Source organism: Macaca mulatta, chromosome 19 (genome assembly GCF_049350105.2).
Source record: "Macaca mulatta isolate MMU2019108-1 chromosome 19, T2T-MMU8v2.0, whole genome shotgun sequence".
Classification (NCBI taxonomy): domain Eukaryota; kingdom Metazoa; phylum Chordata; class Mammalia; order Primates; family Cercopithecidae; genus Macaca; species Macaca mulatta.
This window is the reverse complement of record NC_133424.1, coordinates 24665404-24682018: the sequence shown is the minus strand read 5'-3', so window position 1 is coordinate 24682018 and position 16615 is coordinate 24665404. Positions and strand designations below refer to the sequence as shown.

Below are 16615 nucleotides of genomic sequence, written 5' to 3'. Positions count from 1 at the left end.
TCAAAAAAAAAAAGGAGAGAGATGAGCAAAACATTCTTTCTTATTTTCAAGTATAAAAATAGAGCCTTTTGGCTGGGTGCAGTGGCTCATACCTGTAATCCCACCACTTTGGGAGGCCAAGGTGGGTGGATCACTTGAGGTCAGAAGCTCAAGACCAGCCTGGCCAAGATGGTGAAACCCCGTCTCTACTAAAAATACAAAAATTATTAGCTGGGCATGGTGGCACGTGCCTGTAATCCCAGCTACTTGGGAGGCTGAGACACGAGAATCACTTGAACCCAGGAGGCAGAGGTTGCAGTGAGCCAAGATCACGCCAGTGCACTCCAGCATGGGTGACAGAGCAAGACTTCATCTCAAAAAACAAAAAAAAGAAAAAAGAAAAAAAAAAGAAAAGAGAGCCTTTTATTTCTAACTTATATTTTCTCTTACAACAGCCAGGTCTCTGGATATGCTGAACTCTTGGACATCTTAATTTTAGTAGACACTGGATTCAGGCATCTAAGGAGTAGCACTGAGCACACTGTATTCACTTGAAAGAATGTTTATGGGGAAAAAAGCAGAAGAGAAAAAGGTGCTATAAAAAATCCATGGGTCCACATAAATAAAGCAACTTCTTAGAGACCTATGAAGACAGTTGGATTCTTACACAAAAATAGTGGGGGACTACAACATGCCACAGACACTAGTAAACAAATTACTGAAGCAGAAAAATTAACAGCGATATTAGGACCTAAACTCAACACTTGACCAAATAGTAGTAAACATCTACAGAACTCTCCATCTAAAAACAACATAATATACAATGTTTTCACCACCACAGGGCACATACTCTAAAATCGACCACAAAATCAGAAATAAAACAATCCTCAGCAAATTCAAAAATTTCAAAATGGTATCAGCAACATACTCAGTGAGACCACAGCTTGATAAAAATATAATTCAATACAAAGAAAACCACTTGAAACAAGACAACTACATGCAAATTAACCTGAACATGAATGACTTTTGGGTAAATAATACAATTAAGGCAAAAATCAAATTCTTTAAAATAAATGAGAACAAAGACACAACATACCAGAATCACTGCAACACAACTAAGGCAGTATTAAAAGGGAAATTTATAGCATTAAATGCTCACATAGGCCGGGCGCGGTGGCTCAAGCCTGTAATCCCAGCACTTTGGGAGGCCGAGACGGGCGGATCACGAGGTCAGGAGATCGAGACCATCCTGGCTAATACGGTGAAACCCCGTCTCTACTAAAAATACAAAAAACTAGCCGGGCGAGGTGGCGGGCGCCTGTAGTCCCAGCTACTCGAGAGGCTGAGGCAAGAGAATGGCGTGAACCCGGGAGGCGGAGCTTGCAGTGAGCTGAGATCCGGCCACTGCACTCCAGCCTGGGCGACAGAGCAAGACTCCGTCAAAAAAAAAAAAAAAATGCTCACATCAAAAAGCTAGAAATATCTCAATTTAATAACCTGATATCCTAAATAAAAGAATGAGAGAAGTGAGAGCAACCCCTAAGCCAGCAGAAAACAACAAATAACTAAAATCATATCTGAGGTATATTTAGATGATGTAAAAAACTACAAAAAAGATTAAAAAATTAGAAGTAAATGTTTTGAAAAAACTCAGTAAGATAAATAAACCACTAGCTAGATTAATGAAGAAAAAAGAGAAGATAAAAAAAAACCACACACACACACACACACACACACAATGAGTAATGACAAATGGGCATTACCACTGACCCAACAAAAATACAAACGAGGATGGAAGTCTACAATTAGCACTTCTATGCACAGTAACTAAAAAATCTAGACAAAATGAATAAATTCCTGGACAAATACCTCCTCCCTAGACTGAACAAAAAAGAAACTGAACCCCTGAATAAACCAATAAAAAGCTCCAAAATCAAATTAATAATAAGTAGCCTACCAACCAAAAAAAGCCCAGGACCAGATGGACTTACAGCTGAATTCTACCAGATGTACAAATAAGAGCTGGTATTATTTTTACTAAAACTATTCCAAATAATTGAGAAACGACTTCTCCCCAAGTTATTATATAAGAACAGCGTCATTCTGATACCAAAACCTGGCAGAGACAAAACAAACAAACAAACAAACAAACAACTTCAGGCCAATATTTTTAAAATATTAACAAAAAATCATCAACAAAATACTGAAAAACCAAATCCAGCAGCACATCAAAAAGTTAATCCACCATAATCAAGTAGGATTTATCCCTGAGACACAAGGTTGGTTCAATACATACAAATCAATAAATGTCATTCATCACATAAACAGAACTAAGGACAAAAACCACAAAACTAACTCAATAGATGCAGAAAAAACTTTCCATAAAATTTAACATCCTTCATGTTATAATCCTCAACAAACTAGGCATTGAAGGCACATACTTCAAAAGAGTTATCTATGACAAATTCACAGCCAATATACTGAATAGACACAAGTTACAAACATTTTTTTCTTGAAAACTGGCACAAGACAAGGGTGCCTTCTCTCACCACTCCTATTCAACATGGAATTTTGAAGTCCTCACTGAGCAAGCAGGCAAGATGAACAATAAAAGCACCCAAAAAGAAAGAGAGGAACTCAAACTATCCCCATTTGCAGATGACATGACTTTATATCTTAAAAAAACCTATAGTCTCAGCAGAAAAATTCTGTAAGCTGACAACTTCAGCAAAGTTTCAGAATGCAAAATAAACATACAAAAATTAGTAGCAACTCTGTACATCAACAACATCCAAACCAAAGGCCAAATTAATAATACAATCTCAGCCGGGCACGGTGGCTCACACCTGTAATCCCAGCACTTTGGGAGGTGGAGAGGGGTGGATCACCTGAGATCGGGAGTACAAGACAAGCCTGGCCAACATGGGGAAACCTCGTCTCTACTAAAAATACAAAAATTAGCCAGGTGTGGTGGTACATGCCTGTAATCCCAGCTACTCAGGAGGCTGAGGCAGGAGAATTGCTTGAACCCAGGAGGCAGAGGTTGCAGTGAGCCAGAATCACACCACTGCACTCCAGCCTGGGCAACAGAGTGAGACTCCGTCTCAAAAAAAAAAAAAAAAAAAAAAAAAAAAAAAAAATGCCATTTACAGTTGCCACAAAAAAGAATAAAATATCTAGAAATATGGCTAACAAGGGAGATGAAAGATCTCTAGGACAAGAATTACAAAACACTTCTTAAAGAAGTCAGAGATGGCTGGACGCAGTGGCTCACGCCTGTAATCCCAGCATTTCGGGAGGCCGAGGCGGTCGGATCACCTGAGGTCGGGAGTTCGAGACCAGCCTGACCAACATGGAGAAACCCCCATCTCTGCCTAAAAATACAAAATTAGCCCAGGGTGGTGGTGCATGCCTGTAATCCCAGCTACTCGCGAGTCTGAGGCAGGAGAATCCCTTGAACCCCAGAGGTAGAGGTTGTGGTGAGCCAAGATTGTGCCATTGCACTCCAGCCTGGGCAACAAGAGCAAAACTGTCTTGGGGGGAAAAAAAAGTCAGAGATGACGCAAACAAATGGAAAATCATTTTGTGCTCATTGATAGAAAAGGTTGGTGTTAATATGGTCTTACTGCCAAAAGAAATTTACAGATGTTATTTCCATGAAACTATCAAAAATATTCTTAACAGAACTAAATAAATAAATAAATACATACATACATATGAAACCAAAAAAGAACTCCAATAGCCAAGGAACTTTTCTAAGCAAAAAGAACAAAGCTGGAGGCATTACATTACCCAACTTCAAACCATACTACAAAGCTACAGTAACCAAAGCAGCATGGTACTGGAACCAAAACAGACTCAGACAAATGCAACAGAATAGAGAGCCAAAAAATAATGCCATGCACTTACAACCATCTGATCTTCAACAAAGCTGACAAAGAGAAATACAGGAATAATTTCCTATTTAATTTTAAATGTTATTTAAAATTTTATATTTAAATTTAAATATTTAAATAATCCTACTAAAAATAATGCCACACACTTACAACCATATGATCTTCAACAAAACTGACAAAGAGAAATATGGTAATAATTTTCTATTTAATAAATGGTACAGTAATAACTAGTTAGCGCTATATACAAGGCTAGCCCTGGACCCCTTCCGTACAACATATACAAAAATTAACAAGATGAATTAAAGACTTAAACATAAAACTTAGAATTATAAAAAACTCTAGAAGATAACCTAGGAAATATCATTCCAGACATAGGAACCAGAAAATTTTATAATGAAGATAACAAAAGCAATTGCAACAAATTGACAAATGGGATCTAACTGAACTAAAGAGTTTCTTCATAGAAAACTACTAACAGAGTAAACACAACCTACAGAATAAGAGAAAATACTTGCAAACTATGCTTTTGACAAAGGTCTAATATCCAGAATCCACAATGAACTTAAATAAGTTTACAAGAAAAAAACAAAACAAACAACCTCATTAAAAAGTAGGTGGCTAGGCATGGCCACCTACTTGCTCACACGTGTAATCCCAGCACTTTGGGATGCTGAGGCAGGTAGATCAACCTGAGATCAGGAGTTTGAAACCAGTCTGGCCAACATGGTGAAATCCTGTCTCTACTAAAAATACAAACTTAGCCAGGCGTAGTGGCAGGTGCCTGTAATCCCAGTTACTCAGGAGGCTGAGGCAGGAGAATCGCTTGAACCAGGGAGGCGGAGGTTGTGGTGAGCCAAGATTGTGTCACTGCACTCCAGCCTGGGCAACAACAGCGAGACTCCATCCCCCAAAAAAAAAATTAATAAAAACAAAATAATCCCAGCACTTTGGGAGGCCTAGGCGGGCAGATCATGAGGTCAAGAAATCGAGACCATCCTGGCCAACATAGTGAAACCCCGTCTCTACTAAAAATACAATTTGCTGGGTGTGGTAGTGGGCGCCTGTAATCCCAACTACTAGGGAGGCTGAGTCAGGAGACTCGCTTGAACTAGGAGGCGGAGGTTGCAGTGAGCCAACATCTGCACCACTGCACTCTAGCCTGGGGACAAAGTCAGACTCTATCTCAAAAAAAAAAAAAAAAAAAAAAAAAAGAGTACATAAACATCATGGAATACTGTGTGGCCATAAAAAGATACCAAGATCATTTCTTTTGCAGCAACATGGATGGAACTAGAGACCATTATCCTTAGAAAACTAATGCAGAAACAGAAAACCAAATGCATGTTATTATTTATAAATAAGAGCTGGCTGGGAGCAGTGGCTCACGCCTGTAATCCCAGCACATTGGGAGGCCGAGGCAGGTGAACCACGAGGTCAGGAGTTTGAGACCAGCCTGGCCAACATGGTGAAACCCTATCTCTACTAAAAAATACAAAAATTAGCCAGGTATGGTTGTGGGTGCCTGTAACCCTAGCTACTCAGGAGGCTGAGACAGGAGAATCGCTTGAACCTGGGAGACGGAAGTTGCAGTTAGCTGAGATGCAGCCATTGCACTGCAGCCTGGGCAACAAGAACAAAACTCTGTCTCAGAAAAATAAATTTAAAAAAATAAGAGCTAAATAATAAGAACACATGGACACAAAGAGAGGAACAACAAAAACTGAGACTCAGTTGAGGGTGGAGAGTAGGAGGACAAAGAGAATCAGAAAAAAATACTTGTTTGGTGCCATGCTTAGCATCTCAGTGACAAAATAATCTGCACACCAAACCTTCATGACATAATTTTACCTATATAACAAATCTGCAGATGTACCCATGAACCAAAAATAAAAGTTAAAAGTAAAAAATCTATAGATGGAGGAGAGTGCAATGTAGGTGGAAGGACTGGTTTGTACTGCAGATAGTGGCTTAGGTGAGGCTGCACTCTGACTTATTTTTGTGTCCATGAAGTCAGGCAGATGAGATTACGAACAGTTGGTCAAAACCCTAGGATGGTGGAGAAAACAGATTACTGCTACAGATTCAGAGTCTGGGCGTGGGGATATTCTAGGAGATGCAGTCATTTTTTGGGTTTTTGGCAAGAAGCACTGGGATAAAAAATGCGGTTGTGAATTTTCTGAGGGTGGTGCCTAGTCCTGGGAGGGGTTTGGGCACGTCAATGCCTAGGGGCTGTGTTTGTGAGTAGGTGGAAATCTTGTGGTGGCAGCTGTGGGAAAGTGGGGTTTGTTATCACAGCTCTTGTCCTCTAAGTTTTCAGTCCTCGCTCACCCTTGGAGGAGACCTGAAATCACAGGACAATGAGCAGTGTGACAGCTTGTGTACAGGAGAGCAGAGCCTCCCATTCCCAGGCACCCAGAGTTCCATTCCAGGCCAGGCCTCTGTAATATCTTTTTTCTGGCACCAAATCTGTAGAGTTTACTAAACACCAAGCAATTCTCCAACACTCACTGTCTAACATTTGAATTCTGACAATGCCCAGAGTCAGCACAGACCCTGATTCAGAGCACAGTCCACAACATTGTCTTTACTGCAGATTCCAGTCACAAACTTCATGGGCTGATCTATGCTTCTGAGCCACTGTTTAATAACTGAGGACTCCCAGAACTTTCCTCAAGTTCAGTAATATAATAGAGCTATTCACAGAACTCAGTGAAACACTGTAGTTATCTTTACCAGTTTATTATAAAAAATACAACTCAGAAAAAGTCAAATGGAAGAAATACATAGGACCAGGAAAAAAGGTGGGCAAAGATGAAGCACGTAGATAATCCTGATAAAGAACTATGATTAATAAAATTCTCCATCCTTTGTGTTCTCCAGAAATAGTTTTTAAAAAGAAACACCCTCTTATATGACTTAGGTGGTGCTCTCTTTTCTCACCTGTCGTATAGCCAGACATAGACTGCACATTTCCTTCCTTTTCTTATTAAAAAATCAGCTAAGGCCAGGCGCGGTGGCTCAAGCCTGTAATCCCAGCACTTTGGGAGGCCGAGACGGGCGGATCACGAGGTCAGGAGGTCGAGACCATCCTGGCTAACATGGTAAAACCCCGTCTCTACTAAAAATACAAAAAACTAGCCGGGCGAGGTGGTGGGCGCCTGTAGTCCCAGCTACTCGGGAGGCTGAGGCAGGAGAATGGCGTAAACCCGGGAGGCGGAGCTTGCAGTGAGCTGAGATCCGGCCACTGCACTCCAGCCTGGGCGACAAAGCGAGACTCCGTCTCAAAAAAAAAAAAAAAAAAAAAAAATCAGCTAAATTTGTCTTCAGTGGTCAAAATAAAATACTTCTTAATCAAACTTAAGTTTTTCTTTTCCCACAGCTCCTAAACTGAGCTACACTCAGTCTGAGCCAATATACAACCCCATTTTATGTTCATCCTAAGAACATGCTAACTTCAGGGTAAAACATTTTCTGATCTAAAACCTGATTTTTTCACCCTCTATTCGCCATTCTTCTGCTATTTTCTTTCTAATCTTGTTTTCTCCCCTCTGTGAAAAAAAGCCCTTGTCTGCCTGAACTTTGCAATAATAGTTGGTACTTCCTCCTGTTGCAATACTCCTTTGGAATTAAATGTTTTTACATAAATCTAACTTTGTTTCATTTTATAAAATTTAGAAACTGCCTCAAATCAATAATAACTTTATCTTCAGTAAGACCTTCCCAGTCCTTTTTCATTTTAATCTTAACTGCACCTGCCTGTGCATCTCTAGCTTCCCAGGGCTCTCAAGCTTCTCAGGATAAAGCCTTCTTCCATGGCTGAGGTGAGCAGGCTGAGATATCTGCAGAAAAGGCTCCCCAGAAAGAACCAACTGGACCTTTAATAACCTCCTTTTGCAGGCTCAATATTAGCTTTAGATGAGTTCAAGCTTTAATTTTCATATCTGAGTTATTCCCTTGGTGTCTGAAACTAAGTGTTTGAAAAATCCAGCAAAATTACTAAAACACAGTGTTGGCATACAAAAAGAAAATTTTAAGGTGCTTCCATTTCATACCTCTATAAGAAAACCAAAAGTGTCTATACCTTTCAAACAATAAAAGTATTATTTTATTATTTATTTTAAAAGTTATGTAGTAGGCCAGGCACGGTGGCTCACACTTGTAATCCCAGCACTTTGGGAGGCCAAGGCCAGCAGGTCACCTGAAGTCAGGAGTTCGAGACTAGCCTGGCCAACATGGTGAAACCCCATCTCTACTACAAATACAAAAATTAGCCAGGCTTGGTGATGCGCACCTGTAATCCCAGCTACTCGGGAGGCTGAGGCAGAAGAATCACTTGAATCTGGGAGACGGAAGGTTGCAGTGAGCCGAGATCATGGCACTGCACTCCAGCCTGGGTGACAGACCGAGACTCTGTCTCAGAAAAAAAGAAAGTTATGTAGTAAACAATTCGTCATATAAGAACACTTCTAGGAGGTACCAAATTTCATCTCATAACACTTAGCATTAAATTCAGAAATCAAGATCATAGGATACAGAACTGATATTCACTGTCACAAATTTATGGTGCAAAAAGAGGAACTATGTTTTCATGAATCTATGTAACTCACCAATTATCTACTACATTTTCTTGTGGAAATGTATTTAATTTTTACAGCCAAAAAGGAAGAGGGATTGTCTCACTGTCACCCAGGCTGGAGTGCAGTGGTACGATCTCAGCTCACTGCAACCTCCATCTCCCGGGTTCAAGCGATTCTCCCGCTTCAGCCTCCCAAGTAGCTGGGACTACAGGCGTGAGCCACCATGCCTGGCTAATTTTTGTATTTTTAGTAGAGATGAGGTTTCACCATACTGGCCAGGCTGGTCCCGAACTCATGACCTCATGATCCGCATACCTCAGCCTTTCAAAATGCTGGGATAACAGGTGTGAGCCACCGCACCTGGCCCTTATTCTTTTCCTTAGTAGGATTCTAACAGCTAAACCTTGGAATTCTGTTTGAAATCACCCAGCCATAAACACAACTGACAAATTTTCTAAACTCACTATGGGAAAGAAAAAGGTAAATAAAAACTTTTAATAAATAGAATATAAAATTAGATTTTTTTTTCCTGAAACCCAACTCTTATATGCTTTTTGGACATATTTTCTTACCTTTGAAATGCTACTAATAAAATGCAATTTACATTTAAAAAAACTAAAGTCACCGGCTACACGTGGTGGCTCACACCTGTAATCCCAGCACTTTGGGAGGCAGAGGCGGGTGGATCACGACGTCAGGAGATCGAGAACATCCTGGCTAACACAGTGAAACCCCGTCTCTACTAAAAATACAAAAAAATTAGCCGGGTGTGGTGGTGGGCACCTGTAGTCCCAGCTACTGGGGAGTCTGAGGCAGGAGAATGGCGTGAACCCGGGAGGCAGAGCTTGCAGTGAGCCGAGATCACGCCACTGCACTCCAGCCTGGGCGACAAAGCGAGACTCCGTCTCAAAAAAAAAAAAAAAAAGTAAAAATAAGTGCACAAATCTTTTCAAGGTGACAAAGCTAGGGAGTGGCAATGCTGATTAGAAAACAGATGTGTCAGCCCCGCATGGTGGCTCATGCCTGTGATCCCAGCATCTTGGGAGGCCGAGAGGGGTGGATCACCTGAGGTGGGGAGTTTGAGGCAAGCCTGGCCAACATGGCAAAACTCTTGTTTATACTAAAAACACAAAATTAGCTGGGCATGGTGGTGCATGCCTGTAATCCCAGCTACCTGGGAGGCAGAGGTTGCAGTGAGCCGAGATGGTGCCACCGAACTCCAGCCTAAGCAACAAGAGCAAAACCCCATCTCAAAAAAAAAAAAAGAAAACAGATGTGTCTAATTCATGTGTCAAGTCAGGTCACCAATCACGTGAGAGACTCTCCCACCCCATCCTGCTCACTTAAGTGCTCAGTGACCACCCTCTCACTGCACTATGCCTCAGTGACCGCCCCAAGTGCATTTTACTTTGCAAGTTTTTGCATCGTTTCACTGACGTCACTTTTTTTTGTCTTTTGAAATGCTATTTTTTCTTTCACAAATCTTAGACAATCCAGGGGACAGAAATTATCTCTGTTTTTCCCTCAATACCAGTATCTGATTGGCTGTCATCAGCAATGTGTCTCCAAGAAATGGAAGCTGGGTTGAGTAAAGGCAATCTTAATGTCTCAAGGGTTATTTTTTCTTTTTTTGAGATGGAGTTTCGCTCTTGGTGCCCATGCTTTAGTTCAATGGCGTGATCTCGGCTCACTGCAACCTCCACCTCCCAGGTACAAGCGATTCTCCTGGCTCAGCCTCCCAAGTAGCTCTGATTACAGGCATGCACCGCTAGGCCCAGTTAATTTTTTTGTATTTAGTAGAGACGGGGTTTCACCATGTTAGTCAGGCTGGTCACAAACTCCTGACCTCAGGCAATCCACTGCCTCAGACTCCCAAAGTGCAGGAATTACAGGCATGCATCACCGTGCAGGCAAGGGTTAGTTTTTCAAAGGAAGAGCGCAGGTGAAAGTCCTATCAGTCCAAGGGCATCCATCTGCTCCACTGAGAGGCTACACTCCATACCTCAGGTTGTTTTATGAAAGAAAACAACCCAGTAGATTATATTCACTAGACACTCAAGCAGACATAGCCATGGGAGGTATATTGGTTTATTCACAGAAACTACTGAAGCCCAGAACTAGAAAAAATTGAAGGGTGGCTGAGGCCACATCACCCATAAAGTTTCCAAAGGGAAATCTTGACCCAAAAATATTCTGATACTATCTCTGTGCCTAGAGAAGATTTTTTAAAATGAGGCGAAAAGATTTTTTTACAATACAGTGTCAGGGGATTGTTCTTCTTTTTCTTCTCATAAAAAATATTTTCAGCCGGGCGCGGTGGCTCAAGCCTGTAATCCCAGCACTTTGGGAGGCCGAGACGGGCGGATCACGAGATCAGGAGATCGAGACCATCCTGGCTAACACGGTGAAACCCCGTCTCTACTAAAAATACAAAAAACTAGCCGGGCGAGGTGGCGGGCGCCTGTAGTCCCAGCTACTCGGGAGACTGAGGCAGGAGAATGGCGTAAACCTGGGAGGCGGAGCTTGCAGTGAGCTGAGATCCGGCCACTGCACTCCAACCTGGGCGGCAGAGCGAGACTCTGCCTCAAAAAAAAAAAAAAAAAAAAAAAATATATTTTCAAACAGAAAACGATTTTTTTAGTGCCAATGTCAAAAAATGGTTAGAATACAGTATCTAAAGTGTAAAATAAAAGACAAATAATTGATAATGTGAATTAGAAAGGGGAAAGTGGCATTTGACAATGTGAGAAGAAACTGGAAATTTAGTATTTTACTACAAGTCATAGTTAGTCTGGAGGAATGGGATGTGAGGGGTAGGCTTGAGACCCAGCTTGAGAGAACTGCGGAAAAATGCAGGGGAAAATCAGTCCCCTGTGGAGTGTTAAAATAACTAAGTAGCAGGTAATGAGACTGAGGTTACTCTAGTCCCTGGGTTCCTACTTTTTAAAAACCCTAACTCAAATGCTTTTTTTTTGTAAATTACTGGACTGACGGAAACAAAATTTAGGCTTAATCAATCATAAACTGCCAATTAACCTCTGATTACATAACCAGGAAATGTCCACCTTAATCGTACAAATCAAGTAACTATGAACTGTACCTAACCAATTATTTAATTTGGTTTTCTTCATCATGTACCTTTAAAAGTCTTTCAAGTCGCTCTCATAAGTCACAAGCTACAAACCACAGCTGAGCGCTCCACAATTTTTGATTCAATCTTTGATTAAATTCTACAATATTTTTGTGGTGACCCCTATTATTTATTTATTTATTTATTTACTTACTTATTTTTTGAGACGGAGTTTCGCTCTTGTTGCCCAGGCTGGAGTGCAATAGCGCCATCTCGGCTCACCGCAACCGCCACCTCCCGGGTTCAAGCGATTCTACTGCCTCAGCCTTCCGAGTATCTGGGATTACAGGCATGTGCCGCCACGCCCGGCTAATTTTGGATTTTTAGTAGAAACGGGGTTTCACCATGTTGGTCAAACTGGTCTTGAACTCCTGACCTCAGGTGATCCACCTGCCTCGGTCTCTCAAAGTGCTGGGATTACTGACGTGAGCCACAGCGCCCGGCCCTCCCATAAAATTTTAATAGGAGAAAATAGGAACTGGGAACCCCATGGACGAAAACTGTTCCCATTAATGAACCCGCACCCTGAGTCAGGATTCTCCCGTGACGCCCGTCCCGTGATCCCTGCACAATCTGAGAGAGATGCGGCACTGCGGGTACAGAGCTGCCAGAGAGGGCTACAGGCCAGGGCACAGTCACTACGCAGAGAAGAGACGGACGCCCCGGGGCCTGGCTGTCAGGGCGCCGCCATTTTATGGCTGCAGGGGACTGAGGCCGAGCTGGGGAAGAACTCGGGGTGCAGATTGTGGAGCTGACTGCCGGGAGGCCTGAGTCCCGCTATAGCCACTTCCCACCGGTTCCAACCAGCCCCTTCCACCTCTGGGGGTGTCGCACCCGGAACGCTCACCATTTCTAGGCTTCCAGGGGGTCCTGGAGTCTTAGCTGTGGATCTCCCAGTTTCCGCAGGTCACAGGCCCACTGAGGCTGGACCTCTAGGAGCAGAGGACACAGAGCAGCGAAGGCGAAACCTGGAGCTCCGGCTGCAGCCAGAGACAAAGGCGCCGCCAAATCCCGGAAGCCATCTTGTCTGCTCCAGCTGCGTGCCTGATTGGACGGTTCCCAGCCCAGCGTGCCTGATTGGACAACGTTTAAGGTCCTGACCCTTCAGGCCCTGAGTGACAGAAGATGTGATCAGACACTGGGCTGAATGCAGAGTGACAGCCTACGCTGCAGCCTTTTCAGCCAGGGCTTCCTCTTTTAGCTGAGCCCGGCCCATCCCAGAGGGTATTTGTATTTAACCTTGTGTATAAGGTCATATACACTTGTAAATGATATATGGCTACTCACAAATAAAAATAATATAATAATTATTATTTTAGAATTTCAGATTTTATGACCTTCCTGGCTTCTGGTCCTTTGAGTAGGCAGCCCGAGAATTTTAAAAAGAAGCAATCCTCAAATAAAATGTGAGCCACATGTGAATTTTAAATTTTCTAGTAGTCAAATTTTAAAAAGAAAAAAACAAATGGAATTGATTGTAACAATTTAATTAACCCAATATATCCAAAGTATTATTTTAATATGGGAGCAATATGAAATTATTAATGAAACACATATATATATATATACACACACACACACCACACCACACACACATATATGTGGAACTAAATCTTTGAAAATAACTGTATTTTACCTTTCTAACACATTGCAATTCAGACCAGCCACATTCCAGGCACCCAGTAGCCACACGTGGCCAATAGCTCCCACATTAAAGTGCAGCTCTGATGTCAGGGGAGTGAAGAGCCTGAACATCCCTTTTTTGCCAGAGGTGAATGGACAGCTTCTCTCTACCAACATCTCTCTTCAATTCCAAGGAAGAAACAGTTAGTGACCATAGAAAGAACAGAAGACAGATAGAATAAAATAACCACAGGTCGACCTGTGGTTACCTCTGGTTATTTTATTAACCACTGCTGCCCCCCTGTTGCTCACCTTAATTCCAAACATCAGACAGTGAACAAAGAATGATGAAGCCACAAAACAAGAAAACTGTATCTTCAGATCTGTCCACAGTCTTAACCTCCAATGTTTAGATATGGAGAAAATAGATTAAAGGCAAACTTATTTTGCTATTTGGACTTGGCCCTAATGGTCAGTCTGTGGTTATTGTTATGCGCGTCCATGTGAAGAGACTATCAAACAGGTTTTGTGTGAGCAATAAAGCTTTTTAATCACCTGGGTGCAGGCGGGCTGAGACCGAAAAGAGAGTCAGCGAAGGGAGATAAGGGTGGGGCTGTTTTATAGGATTTGGGTAGGTAAAGGAAAATTACAGTCAAAGGGGGGGTTGTTCTCTGGCGGGCAGGAGTGGGAGTCACAAGGTGCTCAGTAGGGGAGTTTTTTGAGCCAGGATGAGCCAGGAAAAGGAATTTCACAAGGTAATGTCATCGCTTAAGGCAAGGACCGGCCATTTTCACTTCTTTTGTGGTGGAATGTCATCAGTTAAGGTGGGGCAGGGCATTTTCACTTCAGGCCATCTGGGCGTATACATGCAAGTCACAGGGGATGCGGACGTGCAAGTCACAGGCCTATACGTGCAAGTCACAGGGGATGCGGACGTGCAAGTCACAGGCCTATACGTGCAAGTCACAGGGTATGCGATGGCTTGGCTTGAGCTCAGAGGCCTGACGGTTATCTGTTTTCTCCTGTGGTATGGGGGACTGTGTGAATATAAGCACCAATCACACGCAGACATGTCTATATGTATTTTTTTTTTTTTTTTTTTTTTTTTTTGAGACGGAGTCTCACTTTGTGGTCCAGGCTGGAGTGCAGTGGCCGGATCTCAGCTCACTGCAAGCTCCGCCTCCCGGGTTTACGCCATTCTCCTGCCTCAGCCTCCCAAGTAGCTGGGACTACAGGCACCCGCCACCTCGCCCGGCTAGTTTTTTGTATTTTTTAGTAGAGACGGGGTTTCACTGTGTTAGCCAGGATGGTCTCGATCTCCTGACCTCGTGATCCGCCCGTCTCGGCCTCCCAAAGTGCTGGGATTACAGGCTTGAGCCACCGCGCCCGGCCTATATGTATTTTTGCATTAGTCAATATTCTCTTACAAGACATTGGACTTTAAATCAGGAATAAAGGTAATGTAAGTCTTTTTTCTTGCCTTGGCGCTGCCCACAGGGTGCATCGTGACATACTGCTAAGTTCTGCATTCAGGTTATGTGACTTTTTTCTTTTACCTAGGCCCAGAATATTTTGCACAATAGGACATATTACTAGGCCCAACATATATAAAACAGGAGGCCCTTGCCTGGGCCCTTTCTACAGAGGGCCTTGTGACATATCTCTACATCAATCACCTAAGAGATGCAACTCTCCATTTTTCCCTGCACTGTGCCCACAGGAAAAATTGGGACTTATGACTAAGCCTAGGTACCAGGTAATGTGTCTCTCCTGCCTGGGCCTTGAACCACAGAGAGCATTGTTACCTATTGCTGGGCTCAGCATCCAGGTGATTTGACTCTGCTGCCTGTGTCCTGCTGTCAGGAGAAAATTGTAACATATTCCCGACTAAGTATTCAGGTGATGTGACACTCCTGTCTGGTCCCTGCCCTCAGAAAATATTGTGACATATTCCTGGCCCAAGTATGAGAGTCAACATGTCCTTCAGCAACACTTCAGGGCCTTTAACCTTGGATACATCATCTCACAATTCAGAAGGGCCCCTCCAAACTCAGGAATGAACAAGTGGCTGTTGGCTGTCTAGGTTCTCCATGAGTTCACATTTAACATTGAATTTATGTCCGCCCTTCCACCTGAGTCCCCAGAGTCCTGTGTATAATTCTTACACCTTTGCATAAGAGCTTAGCTCCCGGCCGGGCGCGGTGGCTCAAGCCTGTAATCCCAGCACTTTGGGAGGCCGAGATGGGCGGATCACGAGGTCAGGAGATCGAGACCATCCTGGCTAACACCGTGAAACCCCGTCTCTACTAAAAAATACAAAAAACTAGCCGGGCGCGGTGGCGGGCGCCTGTAGTCCCAGCTACTCCGGAGGCTGAGGCAGGAGAATGGCGTGAACCCGGGAGGCGGAGCTTGCAGTGAGCTGAGATCCGGCCACTGCACTCCAGCCTGGGCGGCAGAGCGAGACTCCGTCTCAAAAAAAAAAAAAAAAAAAAAAAAGAGCTTAGCTCCCACTATGAGTGAGAACATACAATATTTGGTTTTTCATTCCTGAGTTACTTCACTTAGAATAATTGTCTCCAACGTCATCCAGGTTGCTTCAAATGCCAATATTTTGTTCCTTTTTTGACTGAGTAGTATTCCATTGTTTGTGTATGTGTGTATATATATATGGATATATATAGTGATATATATGCACACATATATATCACATTTCTTTATCCACTCATTGGATGATAGGCATTTAGGCTGGTTCTGTATTTTTACAGTTGCAAACTGTGCTGCTATAAACATGTGTGTGCATGTGTCTTTTTAATATAATGATTTCTTTTTCTGTGTGTAGATAACGAGTAGTGGGATTGCTGTATCAAATGATAGTTCTACCTTTAGGTTTTAGTTTTTGTTTGTTTGTTTTTGTTTTTGTTTTGAGACAGATTCTCACTCTGTCACCCAGGCTGGAGTGCAGTGGCATGATCTTGGCTCACTGCAACCTCTGCCGCCGGGGTTCAAGGGATTCTCCTGCCTCAGCCTCCAAAGTACCTGGGATCACAGGCGCCTGCCACCACGCCCAGCTAATTTTTTCTGTATTTTTAGTAGAGACAGGGTTTCGCCATCTTGGCCAGGCTGGTCTTGAACTCCTGACCTCCTGATCCACCTGCCTCAGTCTCCTAAAGGGCTGGGATGACAGCCGTCAGCCACCAGGCCCAGCCCTACCTTTAGTTCTTTTTTTTTTTTTTTTTTTTTTTTTTGAGATGGAGTCATGCTCTGTCGCCCAGGCTGGAGTGCAGTGGCCTGATCTCAGCTCACTGCAAGCTCCGCCTCCCGGGTTTACGCCATTCTCCTGCCTCAGCCTCCTGAGTAGCTGGGACTACAGGCGCCCGCTACCTCGCCCGGCTAGTTTTTTGTATTTTTTT

The 16615-nt window shown here is 43.0% G+C and overlaps 1 protein-coding gene across 5 annotated transcripts in view; it reads right to left on the bottom strand.

Annotated features, from left to right (window-relative positions):
• The window catches only part of LOC114674199 (uncharacterized), a 32520-nt gene extending 19944 nt beyond the window's left edge, over positions 1 to 12576 (bottom strand). For 2 of the 5 annotated variants that reach the window (XM_077977113.1, XM_077977115.1), the window contains exons 1-2: positions 12430 to 12576; positions 8167 to 8285 (exon numbers count right to left, since the gene is read on the bottom strand). Coding sequence is in view for 2 of the 5 variants with exons in the window: in XM_028840145.2 (XP_028695978.2) it covers positions 12430 to 12432 (3 nt within the window). In the remaining 3 variants the exon portion in view is untranslated. Of the gene's footprint in view, positions 1 to 8166; positions 8286 to 11736; positions 11892 to 12429 lie in introns of all 5 variants that reach the window. The other 3 variants (XM_028840145.2, XM_028840146.2, XM_077977114.1) reach the window with 2 other exon arrangements.
• Between the last annotated feature and the right edge of the window lie 4039 nt (positions 12577 to 16615).